This window comes from Vicugna pacos, chromosome 24, assembly GCF_048564905.1.
Source record: "Vicugna pacos chromosome 24, VicPac4, whole genome shotgun sequence".
In the NCBI taxonomy this organism is placed as follows: domain Eukaryota; kingdom Metazoa; phylum Chordata; class Mammalia; order Artiodactyla; family Camelidae; genus Vicugna; species Vicugna pacos.
The window spans coordinates 23,890,953-23,913,962 of NC_133010.1; the positions used below are offsets into that span (position 1 = coordinate 23,890,953).

General features: G+C 45.1%; 1 protein-coding gene across 12 annotated transcripts in view; it reads right to left on the reverse strand.

Moving 5' to 3' along the window:
- Positions 1-23,010, reverse strand: part of EPB41L3 (erythrocyte membrane protein band 4.1 like 3) — a 116,007-nt gene that overhangs the window by 26,294 nt on the left and 66,703 nt on the right. For all 12 annotated transcript variants that reach the window (XM_072949209.1, XM_072949210.1, XM_072949212.1 and 9 more), the window contains 8 exons: positions 18,304-18,408; positions 16,774-16,816; positions 13,138-13,213; positions 10,930-11,148; positions 10,510-10,597; positions 5,862-6,014; positions 1,773-1,870; positions 905-1,080 (listed from right to left, as the gene is read on the reverse strand). In XM_072949209.1, coding sequence (XP_072805310.1) covers positions 905-1,080; positions 1,773-1,870; positions 5,862-6,014; positions 10,510-10,597; positions 10,930-11,148; positions 13,138-13,213; positions 16,774-16,816; positions 18,304-18,408 — 958 coding nt within the window. The remainder of the gene's footprint in view (positions 1-904; positions 1,081-1,772; positions 1,871-5,861; positions 6,015-10,509; positions 10,598-10,929; positions 11,149-13,137; positions 13,214-16,773; positions 16,817-18,303; positions 18,409-23,010) is intronic.

Below are 23,010 nucleotides of genomic sequence, written 5' to 3' on the forward strand. Positions count from 1 at the left end.
ACAGTCCTGGGACCCCTGTGGATAACCAGAGTCCGCGGATGCTCGAGTCTCCCACAGAAAACGGGGTATGTGGTGCAAAAACAGTCGGCCCTCCGTATAGTGGGCTCCACGCCCGAGGATACAGCAGCTCCGACTGTCCTACGGCCGCGTCTTGTAGCAGAAAGTACACCCTCACGGGACTACGGACGGCGGGAGAAATCCGTCACACGAAACAAACACCTGCTAAAAACTCACTACCATGTCCTTCCCTGAAAACATCATTGAAGTGATTAAGTGACTCTCTCCCTGGTCCCCTCACACGTTTGACTTAGCAGCAGAGACCATTTCACAGGCGCTCTCCCCTGTCTGTCTGCCGCAGTAATTAGCATTAACCACGGGGATTTCACGTACAGCCTTTACTCTGTTAGCTGAATGTAATCCTTTCTATCAGCTATTATCCACTGGCTGATGGAAAGTCACATTTTACTCATAAACATATTTTAGAAATAAGAGACAAATTTAACTCAGTTTTCTTTCTGAAACAAAGCGTCTAAAACAGACCTGGTAATCACTGAAGATCTGCAGCCGAGGGAACCAACGGACTTATAAATATGTGGTTATGATATTTAGAACGACAGCATCTTTTCCCAAATTCAGGGTGCCAGCCTAGGAAAGCTATGCTCCTCACTCCCTGAGTACCAGCCTGTAATTTTATATAAATCCGCCACCAACAGACATTAGACTCACAAAGGCACTTTTGTTTTTCCAAGGCTGGAGGGGTTATAATTTGCCATTCAGCCAGAGACCAACAAGTGCTTTGCACTTCACACTGTCCCCGAGGACCTCTGCTCATCAAAGGCTCATGATGGCTTCCTCCTCCTGGGCAGCCACTAGGGATAATGAAGGAGCAGGAAGGGGTACCTACCTCCATCCAAGCTGCGCGACATGGTGTAACGTTTGCTGGATGAGCGTTCAAAGTAAGGGGCAGGGCGGTCTATCAATGCACTGGCCCGTCTGGTTTGGGCTTGTGTTCTTCCACTATAACGAAACTTGGAACCCAAGGTAAGGAATTTCTTTGGCGGTGCTTCTGGTAACAACAGTCTAGAGATATTAAAGAAAAAAACATCGGGGAGATTGTTAAGCCAAATACTAAGAATGCTAACTTTTTACTCTGTTCTGAAAGGTAACGTGCTCTGCGAACTAAAGGTTCCAAACCCAACAAGCCGTGCAATGAATCTTGTCTTATAAGAAAAAGATCAATTCATACAGTGTATTTCAAGTGGTGTCTTCGCACAGAGGCTACAAGGAAAATGGCGGCTGAGTGGGACTAGACACACTTTAACATCCCGTGCAGTGGGAGAGTCTATGGTTCTGCAAACCCAGAGAGCAATTAAGGAGGTCATGTTGGTGAAGAACAGTGATGATCTGTGATTCTGCAGACACAGATCTGATGGCTTTAGGACCGTTTTGAGCAAAGGAGTTCAGGGCATTGAGAAATGACTGAAATAGAATGGACTGGACATCTGAAGTGCACCGCCTATGAAAATAATGAAAAGCCACTAAAGATAGTAAAGGGGAGATGAGGCAGGTGAGTATAAGACAAGTTAAGGAAAATCTTTCAAATTCAGTTGGAAGCTCTTTTAGGATTTAACAAGACATCTGGTGGCAACAAAGCTGAAGGAATAGAAAGGCTACTGTTTCCACATTCTTCTTCCCAACAATCTTCCGCACTGTAAGTGATGCCAATTGTTCTCTTTCCTCCTTAGGGAAAAACCAAACTGGTTTCTACCCACCTGAAGAATGTATGGTGTTCTACACATACTTTCCATAAACGCTTGGCAGCTCGATGGTTTGGCAGCTTAAACCCAATGGTGCTTTCAAATTGTTCAAACTAAATTTAAAAAAACACATGGAAGGACAGAGTGAAGTTTGGAATCGTAAATAACATACAAACAAATAATAGACAAAATCAAAATACCACCCACAGATTTTTTTCTTTACTCCTGAAATCAACTGCTCCATGCAGGTTTCATGCTACAAACATTCATCCATTAAGAAAAAGAATCTCCTATCGCCTTACAGTGCTGCAGGTACAGATCACCACATTATGCATGCAGTAAACGTTCCATGTACAAGGATGAATCTTACAAAAGTTAAATGCAAAAAAAGAAGGACGCTTGTGTTCCTTCCAGAGACCACAGGATCTCTACGAAATCCTGACTTCACCTGGAATGGACAGACATGAATAAAATGTGTGCGGTTCACACTGTTCTCAGGATGACATTTTCTCTGTATCTCATCTGGAAATGTGCATATATCCTACGTATCTGATGACCTGGTATCAGATACTGCTGATTTCATTTGTGCATTAACATGTTAAATGCTAACAGCTCTCAATACAGTATATAATTGGCCCTCAGCATCCGAGGGGATTGGTTCCAGGACCCCCGTGGATACCAAAATCCATGGATGCTCAAGCTCCTCATGCACAATTGCATAGTACATGTGTAATAACTCATGTAATCCTCTTGCATACTTCAAATCATCTCTAGATTATTTATACTACCTAATGCAATGTAAATGCTATGGAAATAGTAAAAACAATGGAAATGCTATGGAAATAGTTGTCTGCATGCAGCAAATTCAAGTTTTGCTTTTTGGAACTTTCTGGAATTTTTTCCCCTACAGATGCAGAGCCCTGGGATAAGGAGGGCTGGCTGTGTAAGATCAGAGGCCAGGAGAACACATTTTCCTATTTTTCAGCATGCATAGTTTACATGATACTCCATCAGCCACCCAACTTTTCAAGGTGAAATGTCTGACAATCTCAGTAATATATTTTAACATGATTATGGCAGACACTCGATAATGTTTTATTTTCTGAAGATGGGATACACCAGGCCACCAGAGGGCAATCACCCTAAACAGTAAAGGCTTTCCAAAAGAGCACAAAACCTCCGGACCACTGCTGTGATCAACAGCAAAAGCAGTTTATGTGGCAAAAGCCTAAGGGGAGGGGTTCTATGCAAGGCAGGTGCGCTCTAACCATGCTCGGCTCTACTTCTAATGTGTTGAGGGGGGCTGGGCAGGGGAGACAGGGAGACACATCTCAGTGCTCTCAATGCAGTTGTCTTCCCGTGCTTCTGTCCTTCTGATTCTCCTATGCAGCCATGGTCGTGAAACTCACCACCGCCCAAGGGACCCGGGCAATCGACAAGCCAGGGGACCGTGGACTCAGACTAAAGCATCCTGCCCGCATCCACCCTTCATCTCACATGCACCGCACGCTACGCTCAGGCGGGGGTCTAAGAAGCTGACTCCCTGCTGCAAGAAGCGGGGAAGATTCTCTCGCTGCCCTCCTCCTCAGACACACAAGGATGCGAGCCCGCCCAGCCCTTCCTGAATGTTTCTCTCTCTCTCTGCTTTGTATTCATTTCTTCCAACCTCTTCAGAGCCTTTGTGCCATTAATAATCATTCTCACTCATTCTTCTCGGGCTGTACATACGGTTGTAAAAAAAAAAAAAAAAAAGGAGGGGAGGAGGGACAACGTTCTCTGAGGTTGCTTCTGCCGACCCGGGCTCCCGACACGCACGTCACTGCCCGGTGTCAGGAAGGGAAGCCTCCGCCACCCCCTCCTCCCCTCACCGCAACCTGCCAGCTGCCCTGACTACTTCCTGAACCAGTGTCACAACGGGGCCTGACCGTCAAGCTCAACGCACTTAGTTCTCACCCCCAGCGCCTCCTCTGTGACGTCGGGCGCCGCTGGGTAACCTCGTCCCCGAATCTCCTCCCTCGTCGTCCACGACTGTGTCCCTTTTCCTCTCCGGCTGGTTTTCCTGAGCTGCCGATGCTCCTTTCCTGCCCTCCCCTCCCTCAGAAAGAGGTTTTGTTTTAGGGTCTTTCTCCCCACTTCTAACTTCCCTTGTTCTTTGGTAATTTATTCCCTGCCCAAAGCGTTGAATAAAACGTGGAGGACTCTGTTCAAGTCCTATGCTTCTTACTACGCAAGAATCACCCCCAGAAATCTGTCCCCACAGGAATTTCAATGCTTTTTTTTCTGAGATTCTCCCCAATTTCTTACCTAATAACACCATTGCCATAGACTTCTCTCATGCAGACCCCAAACCTCTGATTCTCCTGCACTCTTTTCCTGCCTTTTTTGCCCTCCCCCTCCTTGTCTCCAGGACCTACTGCTTCTGCTGTGAAACCTCTCTCTCCATTTGCTCCTTCCAGTCTATTCCCACAGCCTCTGCCCTAGTTTGGGTCTCACCATGTCACACTACCAAGTTGCTGCATTGCATTCCAAAATATCCACCTGGCATGTCACAGCCCAGTTACAAAGCTCCCATGGCTCCCTACGCTCTGCCAACGCCCTGGTCCGACGCTCCCTTCAACCTCTCCCAACACGATGCTCATCCCACGCCTACGCAATATTATCACATCTGTATCCTGATGCAATTCCACGTGTGCGGGTCTGTTTCTGTGCTGAACAGAAAGTCCCTATAGGACAGGAACGAGGTCATAATTATCCTCTTATTTTCAATGCCCAACAGTGCCTGGCAATAAACAGATGCTCACTTAACACATGTTTAATAAATCGAATATAAAAATGATTATAAGTCAATAAAAATTGTTAAAAAAATCGAATATAAATTTTTTATAAGTGTAACAGGCAATCTTTAGGAAATATAAAAAATGAATTTCAGGTATTTACATGAAAAGCTGGCAGATCATTTTGGTCTTCAAAGACAAGTTTGATTTTATATTTACATTACTTTATAGTCTAACTTTTAAAACTTTCTTGTATTGAGATGTAACTGACATGTAACATTATATTAGTTCAGATGTACAGCATGATTTGACACTTTTTTATTTTGTGAAATGACCACCACGATAAGGCTAGTTAATACCCATTACCACATGCAGTTCAGAATTCTTTTTCTATGAGAACTTTTAAGATCTACTCTCTTAGCAACTTCAAACGTACAATACAGTGTTATTAACTGTAGTCACCATGCTATGCATCACATCCCATACAGTCTGATTTTTTTAAACTGGCATTTCCCACCAGTGGAGAGGTTGATTTTGAAGACAGGAGAGAATCCTATATTGCACCAGAAATGTTCAGAAACATCAATGAGCTATAATCTTGGAGTTTTGGCAGCCTCCCTTATATTAACGACACTAATTAGAAACTGCACATATTCATTAATTATCTATTACATAGACAAGAGCAGATATTCACTATGGACTATGTCACACCACTATAGAAGAAAAGTTGATCATGGATGCTTTTGCCTAAGGAGCAAGGATTAGTTAACAATTTTGATCCTTTCATTAGTCTCTCTGATTGAAAAAAAAGGGGAGAAATAGTTCAGGCTGTGGAACACTTGCATAATTTACACCTGGCATCACTCGTTCTAATCTTCCTTGTACCTTGATGCTCACTGTGTCTAAGCTACTCCCTTTAGGGTGCTACCAGATTTGGAGGACAGAGAGGGGACGTGGAGACAGAGAAACAGGACAGACAGGAAGGAGTCTGTTCTTCACTCACAAAGAGGTTTAGCAACTAGGAGTGTCTGATGCCACCACTTGAAAAATACAAAACATTACTCATGAATCTTGATTTTACATTAAAATACATCAAAAGGAAAACCTTTCAATTAATGTATGCAGTGGGGGAAATTAGAACAAAACAGTAAAACAGAGGAGAACGTTTTATTACCGTTTGCTGGACAAACCCACAAGAGATTCCCTTAGGCACTTGGACGTGACTCCTTACGTCCTGCCAGGGTCGCGACTTGGGAGCAGGTGACTTAGATTCTTCTTTGCTCTCAGGTAACTTTCCTCCCAATGTGCATGCACATCGGGGTCTATTTACCTCTCCTGGCCGGATCTTAATGTAGAAGTTGTTCCGCTTGTACGAGATTTTCAGAACCTTCGGCCAGGCGAACCTGTTGATGCGCAGCCGGTCGCGATAAATCAGCAAACCGCTCGCACAAACTCCTAACATGATTTCGACTCCTTCAGAATCCTGGAAAACAGCAGCAACAAACTCCGGGTGAGAATCTCCCCTATGCCACCTACGGCCGGCCAGCCGGGTGCACTGGTCAAGCCTCTGTGTTAGAACCAACAACTGACACCCTGCAGCTCTGATTTAAACATGAAAAGTGATGCGGCCATTTTTTCCAACAGCACCGCTAAGTAATAGCCTTTTGATGAAGACACATGTCACTATGGAGACTTGCTAGCGTGAGCTCCGCTCGGCCAGGTGTCCTGGACCCACCAGGGAAACACTGCGCACGGAGAAGGCCCACCGGGGGCAGCGGGTCAGTGCTGGTTCCGGCTGGGAGCCTGGGCTCACCTCCCTGAGGGCCGGGCATGGCTCTGGCCACTTCACATATATTATTCACCGTCCCCATGATTATTTTGAGATGGCCGCTGTTATTATCCCCATTGTACAGGCAAGAAAACTGAGAGGCGACGTGCCCAGGTGAGCACAAACGGCCTGGTTCCAGAGGCAGGACTTTGAACCAACATGTACACATACAGAGAGGCCTCGTCCTCTCCTGCTCAGTGTTTTGGGACTTGTTCCTTTAAAAATAGCCTTTATTTTTTTAATATCCCATTATTGTCGGAGTAAAATTTGAGTATCAAATAGTCTTTTTGAAATATGAGTGTACTCCTCAACAGGTCCCAAGACACACACACTGCCCAGTGGCACGCACCCTTAGTGATGGGGCTCACGCACACAAACACAGATGCAGTCTATAAATGCGCATACTTTCTAAACAAAACAAAACGGGTCCTGCTACGTCTGCAACCTGCTTTTGCTACCTGCACATTTCATCTGTCGCTCATTTCTTAGGGGTGAGTGATTAGAGGTCCCAGACGTCTTCAGAGATGTTCTACAAAGCTCACGAGACACGCCACAAGCAGTCTACGGCCCTGAGTGTTGTGATCGGGGGTAATCAGGGTAAAGTGAACCTCTGGGGCGGCTGAGTGGAGAGAAAACCAAGGACAGGAGGCAGGGCCGTGTGAGGTGCGGTCCCCACTCCACCTCTCACTGGCTGTTGGAAGCAGGGGCACGTGGGGGCGAAGCTGAGGTCTCTGCCACATTCAGCGGCAGGGCTGTCCCCTCCCTGAGTCTCTGTTGCATCAGCAGAGGTGGGAGGGGAGCAGGGAAGAATTCAAATAGGGGATACTGACTCATTTGTGCTGGAGGAATTCACTTCCCGAACCCTGTCAGTGCAAAGCACGGGATGAACATTTCCAGGATTGAAAACAGACATCTTGGTCCATCTCTGGGAAATGTAAGATTACAAATACAATCTAATTGACTTAAAATGAAACATTCTTCCTTGGAAACGCATCACCCCATCAGACATGAAATTACAGAGTGCTTGATGGCAGGATATTACAAGGTAATTAAGTTTGAGGAGACGGCAAAGACCAGGAACTGCCCACCATTTCTCAAGGGCTTTAACCTGAAAGACTTTAACTTGATGTTGGACGGAGCTGGCAGGATGGACCCTTAGGTCTAGCCCCCTTGCTCTCAGGACCGCACAGGTGAGCCCCCGGGACACGGGCAGAATCGCCTGCAGGAGGGGGGCTGCTGGAGTGACTCCTCCTTGATTCGCTTTCTTTGTGATGAAGAGAGGACAGCAGTGCGGGAGACGGCCTCTGGCCGAGGGAGGAAAAGGACATTTGCAACTCTTCCCACTATTATCTGTTTTCAATAATTTTTTTGTTAGTATTATGTAATCTATTCTAGCTCATTTCTTTTTAATGGAGGGACCAGGGATGAACCCAGGACCTCGTGCAAGCTAAGCACTCGTCCCACCACTGAGCTCTGCCCGCCCCACCATTATCTATTTTAAGATCACTCATTAGTGTCTTTGAATCACAAGAGAATGGAATCCCTCCACGAGAAAGACCAGGGAGGCTCCTTCGGGGCCTCCGACGCACACTCCTCTGTCTTGGCATCAGTGTTACCACTGGCGCACGCCGAGCCAACAGTGCCGAAGTGAACCCCCACTCCCCTCCCTTGTCCTGCAGCTCCCGCTGGTGGAGAGCGGGCTCTGCTCATCTTGGGAACCACACGGTCAGCACAGGGCCTGCCCGGCAGTGTTAAGCCATTATGTGTTTGTCGGAAGAAAAGGCAAATGGAGGAGGAAGATGGCAGGAATAAGCGAGGTTTAAAACTGGATGCGTGTTTGGCATAGCAGACAGGAAAAGGACACTGTGGATACCAAGGCTCTCCCGCAGCCCGCAGCACCGAGGCAGCCCGCTAGGTCTTTTGTACAGCCAGCCAGAGCCACGGTCCTCCTTGGTGACACACGGTTTCCTATCAACACGCACAGTTCACGCGCCCTTCAGCAGGGATCTCTGAAGGAGCCCTGGAAAATCTCAGCCTGGCGTAATCAAAATAAACGAGTGTCTGACTCGCTTAACTTAACACCACAGTTCCAGCTCTGCCGCCTGCCTCGTCTCCTGGTCCGTGGGACAACCTCCGGGATGGATTTGTATCTACACTTCAGAATCTCACATGAAAGAAATGGCTCTGGCACAGCCTACTCAGAGTGACATTAAATGACAAACACGCAGAGACAGGCTTCCTATGGATAAAAAACAAAGCGTGAGGGATAGGGTTTCCACAACACGGGACCTTCATCTAAGATGGGTGTTCATCTTTCTACAGAGCCCGCGGAGTCCAGGATCACCATTCAGAATTTCCAGATAGGTCCTAAAGCTCGGTGCCTTCCACATCATCAGGCGAGACAAGAGTCTCACTTATAACTGGAAATTTGCTCTGATTTAATTCAATAAAATGTCCTTCTTGCTATGACTGAGGGCGGCTCCGTGAGTGAACGGAGTCCAGAATCAAATCGTCCGTTACACTCAGTAGTTGGATGAAATCCTGTACCAGGCTGCACTGGCACCTCCTTAATTCCCTTTCTTTTTTTTCAATTGGCAGAATTTCAGATCACCTTATGGGATGAAAAAGCAGCCCTCCATTTTAATTTGGCGGCTGCAGCCACGTTACGTGATTCCGTTTTTACCTACAGGAACGCGGATCCGTCCCGAGTTCCCCAAGTTCCCCGAGTTCCTGTTCTCCTCAATGGAGGCCCTAGTACTTCATTTATTTATTTTTCCCAGAGCAGTGAGTGAGTCACTGTGTGCCATGTAACGACAAACAGCTTTGGATTCACTCAAATTTCCAGGCTTCCGTCACTTCCTTCTCATTTCCTTATCTTTTAGCCACGTGGGGAAAAACTCTAAGAGGAACAGTCTGAGTGCGTGTCCTTATTCGCTTTTTAGATCCTCACCCACCTTACAGCTGGCATCCACCGTAAAGCATTTTATCTGAGTGCAAAGGCAGTGAAAATGTAGAATAATTAACCAGCAAGTAAACAGAGCTACACCTGCTGCTGGAATCGCACACAGACGTGAGGGGCTCGGGCCTCACACACTCGCGCGTTCCCGGGGGAAGCTCCGGCCGGGTCTCATCTCTCGTGATGCACAAAATGACCCAACAGACCTGTGTTCCATAACCAGTCAGATAACTGGTTCATTTGACCCTCGCCGTTCTCTTGACCAAACTCACGGTGGGTCAGTTGGCTTCCCCAAAGCCAACCGGGGAGCGGCTCCACCTGCAGCATCAACAGACCCTGCAGATCATGGACAGCTCCCTCCCCCCGCCCAGGGTCCCCATGGAGGCTGAGATGTTTGCCTGGACAGAGCCGGCTGAAGCCCCCTTCATTTCCTGGCCCCAAGCCTGACCGTGGAAGACACTCGCTGGCCTGGGAGCCTGTTAACTGCATGTTCCCCGGGGTCCTGACCGTGCGATTGTGACCACTGTGTCCCTCCGAAGTAAAGGCACCTTCCCACACAAGAACGACGGCGCCCTGTCTGCCCTGATCAGAAGGATGTGCCCCGAGCTTCAAAACACTGATCTTTCCAACTCTCCTGAAGTACAGAACCCACCCCTAAGACCCTAACAAATTCCTTCTGTTTAGATGATAAATGTTTTCAGGAAAGCTTGCCTGCATGTCCACAGTGCTTGTAGTCAAGCTGTTCAAAGGACAGCTTAACGGTCCATACGCTCACTCTCCCAAGGTGGAAAAACAGAGATTCTGGAAGCAGGACACGGAGTAAAGGCTGCCGATGTGATCCTCATTCTCACCGCCTTACCCCTCCTACAGTCCGGGTCCAACCGCTCTCTCCCTGAGACTCTGAAGCCAAGACACAGCCTCAACGAGTCACCCATCCACCAAGCCATCTTAGCCTGGCTGGTTGATTTCAACTGAACTTCAGAATAGCAATCTTATTTCAGAGTACTGATTACGTGTCACGGTGCCTAAACTTCGGAGAGAGAGTTTTTTAATTTAACTTGCGTTTCCCGAGTGCCCGGTGGGCGTCCAGAGCAGAGGCACCAACAGTACTTGGCGCGTAACATTTGTGACAACTGGGTCCTGGACACTCAAACAAAACGAGACAGAGAAGTCAGGAGTTTAAACACAGCATACCTTGGCATGATGCAAATCCACCCCATACATGGAGAGCTTTTTGGCGTTTTCCAGAAAATGCATCTCTGCCTCTGCCGGCGTCATCCCTCTGATGAGAAAAAATAAAAAGTAAGACACTGATGCTTTTCTTGGACCTGGAGGGGCTGTAAAGTTTCCCGCTTAGCTCTCCTGCTAATAAGCAAGTTCGCTCAGAGACACCAAGGATTTGCACTCTAGGGGGGATGTGGGGGTGGGGGGGCTGGAGAATAACAGGAAAAACGGCTTTTAAAGGCAACATCACAAAGGGATGCCCTGAGAGGGAGCGTAACCACCCAGAGCTGCAGTCCGTCCCTAATGCACAGACGTCAGTCCCGGGAAAGGCAGGCGGGGCGGGGGCCGCTACCCGCCCGGGCACAGCTTCAGCGGGGCTCTGGCTCTGACCTGTGGCTCTTGTGCAGCTCGATCACTTTGTCCTCCAGCTCCTTCGTGTGGTTCGGCGCGAAGTGGAACTCGCTGATGTAGTCGCTCCCGCACTCCTCCGGGTCGTAGTCGCCCAGCTCTGACTGCACCGTGTAGGAGCCCAGCAGGGCGAGGGTGACAAAGGAGCAGGGCAGCCTTCCGGACACGATGTCGTCCCGCAGCTGCAAGCAGAGGTAGTACCTTCCGGGCGCCAAGAGCACGGAGCGGGAAGCGGGGTCAGGACGCGTGAGAAGGCGCGTGAGAAGGCGCCCGCCCAGCACCAAGGGTGCCGCGAGCTCCGCCTCCCCGCGGGGCAACCCCCGGGACACCTTTCCCGGCATCTATCTTTGGATCTAGATTCACGGGGAAGATACGTGACTACAAAGTGTAATATCTAGAGGTGAGTTAATGTTCACAGTAGTTTTACTGACCAAGCACAGAGTAAAAGAAACCTAAACACATATTCCTCTAACATTAAGACACTATTTAAAGTCAAACAAAATCTCTGGTGGAGGGAATCATAATATAAAAATGGTGCTCTTAAATATAATTCTTAGGCCCCAACTAGCCTAAAGGAAGCCTCCTCCGGATGTCCAGATGCACGTCCTGCCGCGGGACCAAGGCGTGTTTCAGGCAACGCACCGGCTGCACCGCCGTGAACGCTGCTCGCCTTCCTGCATTCCGGGTGACCTGGTCTCTTTATAATAATGAACTTTCTCCTGTTCAAGTTCTCATTGCTTTATTTAGATAACTTCCTAGACTTGAAAGGATCTGAAGACTAACTTTGGAGAATGACTGCCTTAAAATCTGAGTATCTCATTGCTGTAAGTAAACAGTTTTAAATTGGGGGAATATAAAACATTTTCCCTATAATTTTGCCAATATCACACAAATATCACCATTAACAGCTGACTTTTATCTTCTCTCTTATTTTGCTTCTAAGGGTTACAGATGTAATACTAACTCAGAAGACTCCCAGGTAGGTGTGAACACTGATGCGTCTTAGTAATACTCTGCATGGCCCAGGATCTAAGTATAACAATAACATACACTTGGGACCTTTCATATAAGAAGTGAACTGTTCATCTGTTGAAGCAGAGAATAAAGTCTTAAAGCCCCCTCTAAATATGGGGCCTAGAAATTTTAAGCTGATAATACAAGCATCCAGATACAAAAACTTCTACACACTTCACAGGCTCTACAAACATGACACTAATCGAAAGGCGCTGGATTCCGAACCCAGGCACCGACAGGCTCTCTACCGTGAATCAGCCGCTGTTAAATTGTTCCTCAACGTGACTAAGAAGTATCTTTGAATGAGAAGTTACAAATTGCATTTATATTTAATGCAAATGTAAAGGAAAAAAACTAGCTTTCACCCTTCTCCTAACATGTCTGCTGAAACTATTTTTAATCACAGCAAGTGACTGAATTGAAGCTTTTTGAGTAATTTCTCTCTCTTGAAAAGCCTGCCAATGAAGGACGTCAGGCCATGCTGCACAAGGTCGCTCTGACTGGCTGTCAACTCGCTCCCAAACCCAGCGAGAAAACCAGGGCTTCCCAAGGAGGAAGGCCCAGGAGGACATGCAGCGAACCCAGGACAGCCTCGACGTTCAGTCATCACGCCAGAATGCGAGGTTCCTTTCCTGTTGTCTTTTTCCCCCAAAATGAGTTAACCATTTTGCTTGCATACATAGGTCATGGAAGGTAAACTCTTCAACGAGTACGTGCTCATGTGTATGAGTGTGTGTGCGTGCATGCATGTGTGATTTTTTAAAACAGCTATCACCTATCAGATTGGTTATATAAAGGGCATAAGCATCCGAAGACATGTCTTCACTCTAAGTTTTAAAGCAAGAGCACTAAGAATGGCTGTAGCCCTTAAGGCTGAATCCCAGCCAGCCTGGTGGCAGTGGGTGGACAACACCCCTCAGTTCTGCTGATGCTCAGTTTCCCACTGGGTCAGGCAGAGGGAGGTGTCAGCTCAGCACCGAGTCAACTGTGAACGCACATGATCTGGCAACTCTTCCCTTCAGATGCCTGCTCTTACTCAGTTGCCTCTTGTTTGCCACCTCAGCCTGGGTGACTGACGGTAAGGTTCCCAGCGGTAAGCACGCTCTTCTCGGGAGAATTTAAGAGAAGCATGACCCCCCGATATGCCTGCCTTGTTCAGGGCCAACTGTCAGATACCTGGTGATATCTTCAGAGAGCTGGGCGGGGTCTGGTGGGTAAAACTTCACATTGAATGAAAAGTGCCAAGCACCACCTGCAGAGAGGAGAGGAAAGTTAGAATAAACACTTGGACGTTCCCTTTACACTTACTTTACTAACCGACAGCTGGAACTGCCCTAGCTTCTGACACTAATGCAGGCGAGCTTTAAAAACTTTTTTTATTAATTGAAGTGTAGTCGATTCACAATGTTGTGTTGGTCTCTGGTGTGCAGCACATTGACTCAGTTATATGCACACATAGGTATATATTCTTTTCCATTAAGGTTACTACAAGGTACTGAATACAGTTCCCTGTGCTATGCAGCACCTTCCATCATCAACGGAAAAGGACGTCTGCCTTCAATGAAACCCGCAGGTAGGTGTGAAAGTTGATCTAGTTTCTCCTCTTTTCTGCAGTCAAATCCTCCTTACTAGCAAGGAAATTGACTGGGCTTCCTCCCTTTCTCAGGGACGGAGGAGAGCCTTGGGAAGATGGAAAGAAGTGAACGATACGGACAATCCTCAATCACGAGTCTGGAGATCATCGGAATCCACTGCTCTGAAGTTCTGGGACGCGCACATGCCGACGCCACAGACGTGATACCACTGCCTCTGTCCTGTCGGCTTTGTTATTACAGGTCAAATCCCATAATAAGGCATGTCAAGGGACTGTTCAAGGTATTTTTATTGTATGGGAAAGGTTTGCTGTCATATTAAGAAATGAGCTGCTCTATGGGCTTCGGAAAGTTCTTACTTGGGGAAACTTTTTTTTAAATTAAAATATAGTCAGTTTACAATGTTAATTTCTGGTGTACAGCATAGTGATTTGTTTTTTTTTTAATTGAGTTATAGTCAGTTTACAATGTGTCAATTTCTGGTGTAGAGCACACTTTTTCAGCCATACATGAGTACACATGTATTCATTTTCCATTCTTTTTCACCATGAGCTACCACAAGATCTTGCATGTATTTCCCCGTGTTACACAGTGATCCAGTTATATATATATATATATATATAGACTACCCTGCCTGGCAGGGACAGCAGCCGTGGTCCTTCTAAGGATCTGTTGTAGGACCAGGCATTACTGGGGGCTTAATGTTATTTCTAAACCACTCAGAGAATATTTCTGAAACGTGGGCTCTAAGAATTGTAAGGCATAAAATATTTGCCCATCAAATATATTTCTAGTGACTGTTTTCCTCACTGGTCTCCAAAAAGTCCTTTTGTTATTCTAAAAATAGTTTGATTTGGTTTTATTTTCCTCTTGATTCTGAGCTACTTCCTGCTAAAACAGAATTGCTGGCCGACGGTGAGGTTCATAATGAGAGCTGGCTTCCCCCCAAGCAAGTGGAATTAAAACTAATGGATTAGTTATGGGAAGTGGATTTACTGCTCTTTTATAATTTTTATCCACTTCAAAGTGAATCCAATGAACACTTCAGCAACGTAATTAAACCACCTCATCATAAATTCGGGTAAATACTCTAAGTTAGAGACTAAGACGTAATGAAAAGTAGAAGAAAGATTATTTCAGTGCAAAAATCCTCATTACAGGAAAGTGAGTTTCAAACGACAGTGGGCCTCAGGCAGTGTCTGAGGTGCCAGTTAAAAATGCCAATTCCGAGGCTCCACCCAGAGGCCGTACCCCAAAGATCTGCAACATGGCCCAGGAATTTGCGGCTTCCTCTGAGGTTCTAACAGAGTGGGGCTTGGGGGGCCACGCTTAGAAAAATCACTGATCCTAAGGAATCCACTTTCCTCAGGTTATAACCCAAACAATCAGAAGGTTTTACAGGACATGATTTTGCAGGGAAAGTTTAAGGAAAATGCAATCTACACCATAGTCAAGAAAAAAAAATCCAGTTAAATGAGGCATAAAACTTGAAATGAATGAGAGAGTCAGATTAAAGCTGAAATACGTAGCCCCATGAAGAGTTTGCTGGAAACCAACCACCGGGAGGATGTGGTGATGCCAAAAAGAGGCCTGCCAGCCCGTGTCTGCTCAGATGACGGCCCTGCTTAGAGAAAGGAAATGAAACAGCCTGCCTGTGCACAATGCCATTCTGCAATGCCGATGTCGGATTTTAAGTGACAAATTTATAATAAACAGAAAATTGTCAAACTGAAGAGAATTCATTCTTTTATTTATTTATTTTTATTATATATATATATATATATATATATATATATATATATATATATATATATATTTGGGTGGGGAGGTAATTGGGTCTATTTATTTATTTTTAGAGGAGGTACTCGGGACTGAGCCCAGGACCTCATGCATGCTAAGCATGTGCTCTACCACTGAGCTATACCCTTCCCCCCGAGAATTCATTCTCATGAAAAAAATTCTACCTTTGGTCTTTTATGCCTGCCAAATCTTAAAATTTCTTAATATACTACATTTAGAGCATAAATTACTATAGGTCATCTATTTTCTTCCCAAATTTCCACATATCTATATATGCGTAACTGTTTTCAAACAAAAACGATTTATTTCTCTCACTAACATCTGACTAATGGGAGCCGAGACATGCTTATTCCACTCACCCTATTTAATAGCTACCTAGTATTTCAAGGTACAGCTATTTCATGATTGATGTAATCATTTCTTTATAAACAGATATTTAAGCTGCTCCCAGTTTACTGTTACTGCAAATGGTGTCAGCGTGAGCTTTCACACATGTACACATATGTACAATTTCCCTCTTGCACATACATGGTTATGTTTCTACAAGTAAAAATTAACGGTCAGAAATAAGCACATTTTTCATTTTAATAAACACGCAAAGTGCCTAAAAGGGTAATGTTTCTACCAATTGTGCACAAAATTGCCAGTGCAGGGTATTATTAACTTTTACAAATTTTTGCTAATCTGAGTAGATGAAAAAAATGTCTAATTTTAATTTGCATTTAATTATTAGTAAGACGTAGCACCTTTTGTATTACTTACTAGTTACTCGTGTTTCAGTTTTGTGGGCCATTCATGTATTTAGTTTGTCCACTAGGAAATACGTATTTATTTATTTCCAGAGGGGAGATTAGATTTATACATTTATTCATATTTGGAGGAGGTAATGGGGATTGAGCCCAGGACCCTGCGCACGCCAAGCTGCGCTGCCACTTGAGCTACTACACCCTCCCCCCAAGAAATACGCATTTCTTATTTTGCCTTTAGGGGCCAAGAAAAGAAGATGTTACAAAACAGTAAACTTCAGTCTGACCTGTTATTCCATTTCTAAACTGTTCAATGACTATTACCTTTAGCTTGACTGCTTGTGGCAGCTGGAATTAATATGACATTAATAATTAAGTTTGGAACTTTTAAATGACTGTCAACTGGAGCATCGCTTGACTAAACCAGATTTCACAGCTGTGTACAGGCAAGGAACGAGGTCAAATGTCATGTGATTTTTATCCTTGAGTTGTGATAATTAATACTGGGTATCTGAGTTAGGACCAACCTGCCAAAGATAAAATTTGAGATCTTAATCTCTGTCTTTCAAAACAGTGTGTTCACACCAGCCATGTGGGAACGGGCTGTCAATTCAGACAGCTCCACTCTCGGAAAATCTTCACATTTCCACACAGAATAACCCAAAAGAACTTACTCCGTATCTGTTTTTTAATTTCCTTAGCGGGGTCCAACCAATTCTGAAAAAGAAACGAGAGTTTGAACATGAATCAGAGAAGAATAAAGATGACTCAGTGCCGATCAGGGAGCGACACGGACTAAAGCTATTTGAGAGGGCGGGGTTGCCGAGGGCCTCCAAGCAGGGTCCTTCCACACATCTGGTGCCCCCTTCACTAGCCCCGCGAGGGCCCAGGCACCGTCTAATGAGAAGATGTGCGCACGCACAAGTCAGGCCTGACAAATTTCTTTTCTTCTACAACCACTGCCCCCAGGGATTCAAGCTGGCACAGAAACAGAGGAGAAAATTGCTGGATCCTAGGTTCAAACAAATTACGAGAACAAACTAAAGACAGTCATCCCTCGGTGACTGCAGGGGCTGGTTCCACGGCCCCGGAGGACACTGAAATCTGAAGATGCTCAAGTCTCTTTTATAAAATGGTGCAGTATTTGTCTGTAACCTACACAATCCCTCCGTATACTTGAAATGGTCTCTAGATTGATATATAACACCTAATACAGTGTAAATAGTTGCCGAGGCATTAACCAAGTTTTGCTTTTTGGAACTTTCCAGGATTTTTTGGAGGGAGGAGTATTTCTCACCTGCTGTTGGCTAAGTCCAGAGGTGGAATCTGAGAATATGGAGTGCTGACTGCACGTGCAACCTGACCACAGATGTCCGAGCCATTCGGCCCCATATAGTGACTTCTGTGATTACAGATTTTTTCGGCACCTACTTAGAAAACTTTCCTTAACAAACGAACACTTGTTTGAGACTTAGGATCCTCCTCATCAGAACACTCGGTGTTTCACAATGAAGTCAGACACCACCCGGTGAAGCCAGGAGATGTGAGAATGGCTCACTGCACATGAACAAAACAAACAACACCCCCGCCCACCATTTCTGTGACTCCGTTCCCAGTCTTAAGACAATGGAAACAGTTTCTTCTTCTTTATTTTTCAGGTAATTGTGATAATTAGTAACGTCTCTGAAGGAGATTGCCTTACTCAGGTGTCTGAGTCTGGAGGGTATTACATTAAACGCCGACTGAACACATCAGACAACCACCAGGTCAGGACATGGGCCATCTCATATTTTGGTTCGGCAAGTACGTGAAAGCAGGCTAAGAGGACCTAACAATAACATGGCATCTGGTGAACATGTTTTCTGTGTAAGTCGCAACATACTTGATTTTCACTGGCTCAAATCCACTGAAATAGATCATCCTCCCAAAAGCACCATATATAATGCTTTTCTGGAACCACAAATAACTCAAGCGTGAAAACCAGAAACATGACTTACTGTTTCCAAAATACTCAAGATTAAAGGAAGCTGTCAGTCAAATCCCTCATGAAGAAGCAAGGTGGGGAACAGCAGCATTTAGGGCCTCTGAGCAGTGAACGTGAGGGTGTGAGCGGAGGTGGAGGAAGCGATTTACCAACTGAGTCCTAGCTCATCGCTCGCGGTGAAGAGCAGCCGTCACAGGCTGCAGTGCTTTTAAGCACTCACCTTCTGGTTCTCAGCATCTCGGTATGTAAGCCCGAAGTAGTCTTTTTCTAGCAAATTCAGATGTTCACATACTTTATCAAACAGCACTTGGCCTCTGGAGCGTTTCTATGGAAAACAAAACGAACACAAGTCAGTGAGTGTACACACACACAACAAAGGTTCTCTCAATGGCCACGAATAAAAATGGGCCAAATTTCAAATACTGCTTGCTGTAACTGTTCAGCAAGTGGCGAGCGGTGCGACCACATCGCATCTCCTCTTTAACCAGAAACGAGGCTCAACACAGCGGATCTAACCCTACAAGGACCAGCTCCTACAAACAAGCAGCAAACCCCAGTCACTCCTGCCAGCGCGTGAGCACAGGCGACCCGCAGATGGCTTCCAAACGGAGTAGCTGGGAAAGTGATGTGGTGCTTGGAAGCCTCAAGTATCTTCTGGAAGATAAAAATCCTGACACTTAGAGCATTAAAGGACCCACAACAGCTGTGTTTCAAAATATCCAAACTCACTCCCCAACATGGTCAGATTCTGAGCCTAGAAAAACTGGCCCCATTCCTTGCTTCAGGCAGAACTTCCCTTAAAACTTTCCATCCCAGACCTTACTTAGAAATTCTAGTTATGGCTTTGTTTCTAAAGCTCATTAAACTTTATTCCTTTATTATTTTTTCCCCTGCCACAAATTTCAATTTTGCATCACAGTGTTCAATTTTCTTTTAAAATTTTTTTAGAGAAAATCCTCACTAAACATAACAAAAACATTCATTAAATTGAAAGATTTTTGTTATTTCGAATATCATTAATTTTTTTAATGTACAGTGATGTAGCTGTGCATTAAAAAATAAATTATTTAAAAACATAATTTAAAAATTATAAATCTAAGATGGAGATACGTGTGTTGTATTTTTGGTCATAAAGCAGTCAGTTGGAGAAAGGAAAAAGGCAGTCATCTGGGGAAAAAAAATCCATCGGCTTAATTTATGGTGATACACAGAGTCGTATAAACCTTCAAAGGCCTTTCAACTTGGCCTTGGAGTCTGAGATGGATTAGCTGGCAACAATTAAGCTAAACTACTTTCTGTTTGTGCAGTACCAGCATTTCACATCTCATACATTAAGCATATTTGTCTTTAAGATTTAACGTAATACCGGAAATATGAAAACTGATAAACAACGAGCAGCCAAATGAGTAAGTATCTGGAAGATCCGAAAGGGGTACTTTCTGTGTAACTGTGATTATATTGGAAATTAATTCGTACCCTCAAGTGTTAACTATTCAGGATAAAAGATACATTTATGATAGAAACATGAAGCCTGGATTGTATCAATGGTGTACTTGAAAAAAGTTTAATAACGTATGAAAATACATTGCATGTCAGCAAAACTACGTAACATTGCTCCATGGGTATGACTAAGCCTCACGACAATGAAATGCTGCTCGCTGGCTTGAACGCTTTATTTGTAAGTAACTGCATACTGCTTCTGAATGATGCTCCACAAATTACGACATTTTCACACAAAAAAGGTCGGTTCCTCCAATGTCTCCATTGGTATTACCTCCACTTGAGAGGTAAGGACACAGAGGTTCAGAGACGTTAGACGGGGGAGGCAGTCTTGTGCACTGGCTGTGACGGTGGCTTTAGCAGATAAACCTGGGCTGCATCTTCACGAGGGCCCCGCAGCTGTGTGCACCTCTCTGCTCTCCCTCTTGAGACTGTCTACTTCTTTGGAGTGGTTGGCATTAATATAAAGTATTCAAACTCGGTCCAGCGACAGCACACAGCAGGCATCCCACAGATGTCAGCTATTATGGCCCAAGTGAAGGACAAATGGCAGAACACATGACGCAGAATTCAGGAGGCACCTCTGCTGTCGGAGCACACGCAGGTCCTCGTGGTGCCAATCGGCGTCCTTAGTGTTAACCTGCCTGCTGTTTCTTTAGTTATCAATTATCTGTTCACTGCCTAGTGGCTTTAACTAGACCACAACACACACACCCCAATACACATCAGTGTCTGGCCGAGTATTTCCTCAATGAGTAAAAACAAAACACAACAAATGCAAGTAAGAAAGCTTTCCTCTGCAAAGCCTTCTCCGTCCTCTGGCCCAGCAGACCACAGCCAGGCCCCGGTGCAGGAATTATTCTGATGCTCTGCAGGCTGCCTCGGGCTTTAATGAGCTGTCTTCTGACGGCTGTGTTCTTGCTTTTGTCTAACAGGTGGAAGGACGAGCTCAGCACAGACCACTGTGCTAACTGGTTCTTCAGTTTCTGGCTTCTCACAATTTGATTTCTGTCCATGACTCACAGCTCTCTCTTGAGTAGACCAGACTTTTTCTGATGATTTTAAACGTATCTGAAGTCTAGAAACGGTTCTTAAGACAATTACATGGTGGTCCATTCTTCATACTGAAGGGGTTTTTTTGGTTTGTTTCTGTTTGTTTTGGCTCTCAGAACCCAGACGAGTTGTCCAGAATCCATTCTTGCTGGTTAGATGTAAACGACGAAATTCCTACCTGCTAACATCACCACAGCTGCCGGCTCGCTGGATGACAGCGGAAAGGCCTCTCGTGTCCTTTGGGCCTTCACGTGCTCATCCTTGAGTGAGGATGGGAGGCTCTACGGGGATAAAGGCCACCTGGGCCCCTCTGCTCAAGGTCGACATCACTACTGACCACCGCCCTCCGCACGCGCAATGAGAGACACACGGGCCCTGGATGGAGTTGGGACAGGACGCACAGAGGCACTATTTCCCAGCCCTCTGCAATCACTCCCAACTCCCTCAAATTCTTCACCCTTCTTACTCAGGAGATTTTTTTTTCCTAGCAGATTATCTGACTTTTCAAGTCAATAAGTTCTGCATGCTGACCGTGCGCCTCTGTAGGTCATCACACCTACAACATGGCTGAAATCCCACAATCACCAGACCTTATAGAGAATTTAATACTTGGTTCCCAAAGATCTGATGTTCCGTAAGTGACCAACTCTAGCTACCCTTCTGTCACTGGGTGTGTTTATAAACAGCCATAATGAGTCAAGACTCAGTATATTAAAAAACACCTTTTTGACAGAGGAATTCTAAATCAATGGATAATTTACCCAACCAGCGAAGACGAACAGTTTCTAGTCTCATTTGCTGTTTTCTTTGAGTTGTTAAGTTACGTCTCTGACTCAAAGGCATTCTCGGTTCATGTAACCAATTCGCTATTAGCAGCTGGACACCCAGAAAAATTGATTTTGCTTTCCTGGAATAACAGGAACTCCTGTTTCAACTTCTTTGGGTAGGTGCCAAGGAGCATGATGGTTAGATCATATAGTAAGAATGTGTTTAGTTTTATAAGAAACCAATGGTGGATTTACAATGTTGCATTAGTTTCTGGTGTACAGCACAGTGATTCAATTAGACGCACACATGTACGTATTCCAACAAATGCCTTCTGATGACCACAACCTTGGTTCATCTGGAGTTTCCCTCAACTCATCCGTCCCCTGGTTATTCTGAATCATCACAGCGAATCACTTAATCTCTACGCATCTCAGTATGTAAAACTCTGCTCTTTTAAAAAATGTCATCTCAATACCTTTATTACATCTAAACAAAATTAGCAGTCAGTTCTTAACATCACCAAATATCGAGTCAGTACTTTAATTGACCCAATTGTTTCAAACATTTTTTTTTCTTTTTTCATTTTGTTTGATAAGCCAATATACTGCAGGTGCCTACATACTTCTCAGGTCTCTCTTAACCCAAAACTTCTCCACTTATCTTAGTTTCCCCCTTGAAATTAATCTGTCTAGGAGACCAGGTCATTTGCCTTTAGAGTTCCCTCAGTCGAGACTTTGCTGTTTCCATCTCCAGGGGATAATTTAACATGTTTTCCTGTCTTCTTCATTTCCTGTAAATGGAGAGTAAATTCTAGAAGCTTGATCAGATTCTTGTTTGACTGTTTCCCATAAATGATGCTGTGTAATTTCATCAGGAGACATAAAATGACTCTTTCTTTTTTTGGGTGATATTAGTAGTCATCAGCACTCATGATCACTGCCCTAGACGCATTCATTCGAGGAGGCAAGATGGGAATATTCTAATCTTAACAACTCCTCCTCCATGGATTTGCTGGAGTCTGTCTGTGCAGAGACCCTCCTCTTGGTCAGAATTGTGTATCCAGTGACACAGTCTGACAGTGGAAGTCAGGATTCACCAGCGTTGATGCCTTTTCCTTTATCCAATTTCAAGATAACGAGTTAGCTCTCAAGCACCACCCAAAAGTCACCAAGGAGAATTTCTGCTTTATATTTTCACTGAGAATTCGTGGACTAAATCAGCTTTGAGGCATTTCAGTCCACTGTGGGTGTTCCCTATACTGATGCCCTAAATGTCTCCCTAATGCACTGCCTCGCCCTTTGCCTGTCACCTCTCCCATCCTTCATGATGCCTCTCCAGGGCCACTTCTTTAAAGCCTTTCCCATCCGCCCAGCCAAATGTGACTTCTCTCTCCTGCAGACAGGATCACACTTCATGGCACCACGAGGGCACTTTCCATACCCTGCCTTACATCCCAGCTGACCCTCTGTGAACTCCCCGAATATCCCGGCAGAACACAGAGATGTTTCCGCTGGCATCCTGCCTCTTGTATTTATCTGACATGGAGCCTCATTTTGGTCAAATACCATTAAGAGATTAAAAAGGTCACTTGAAACTTTACATAAAA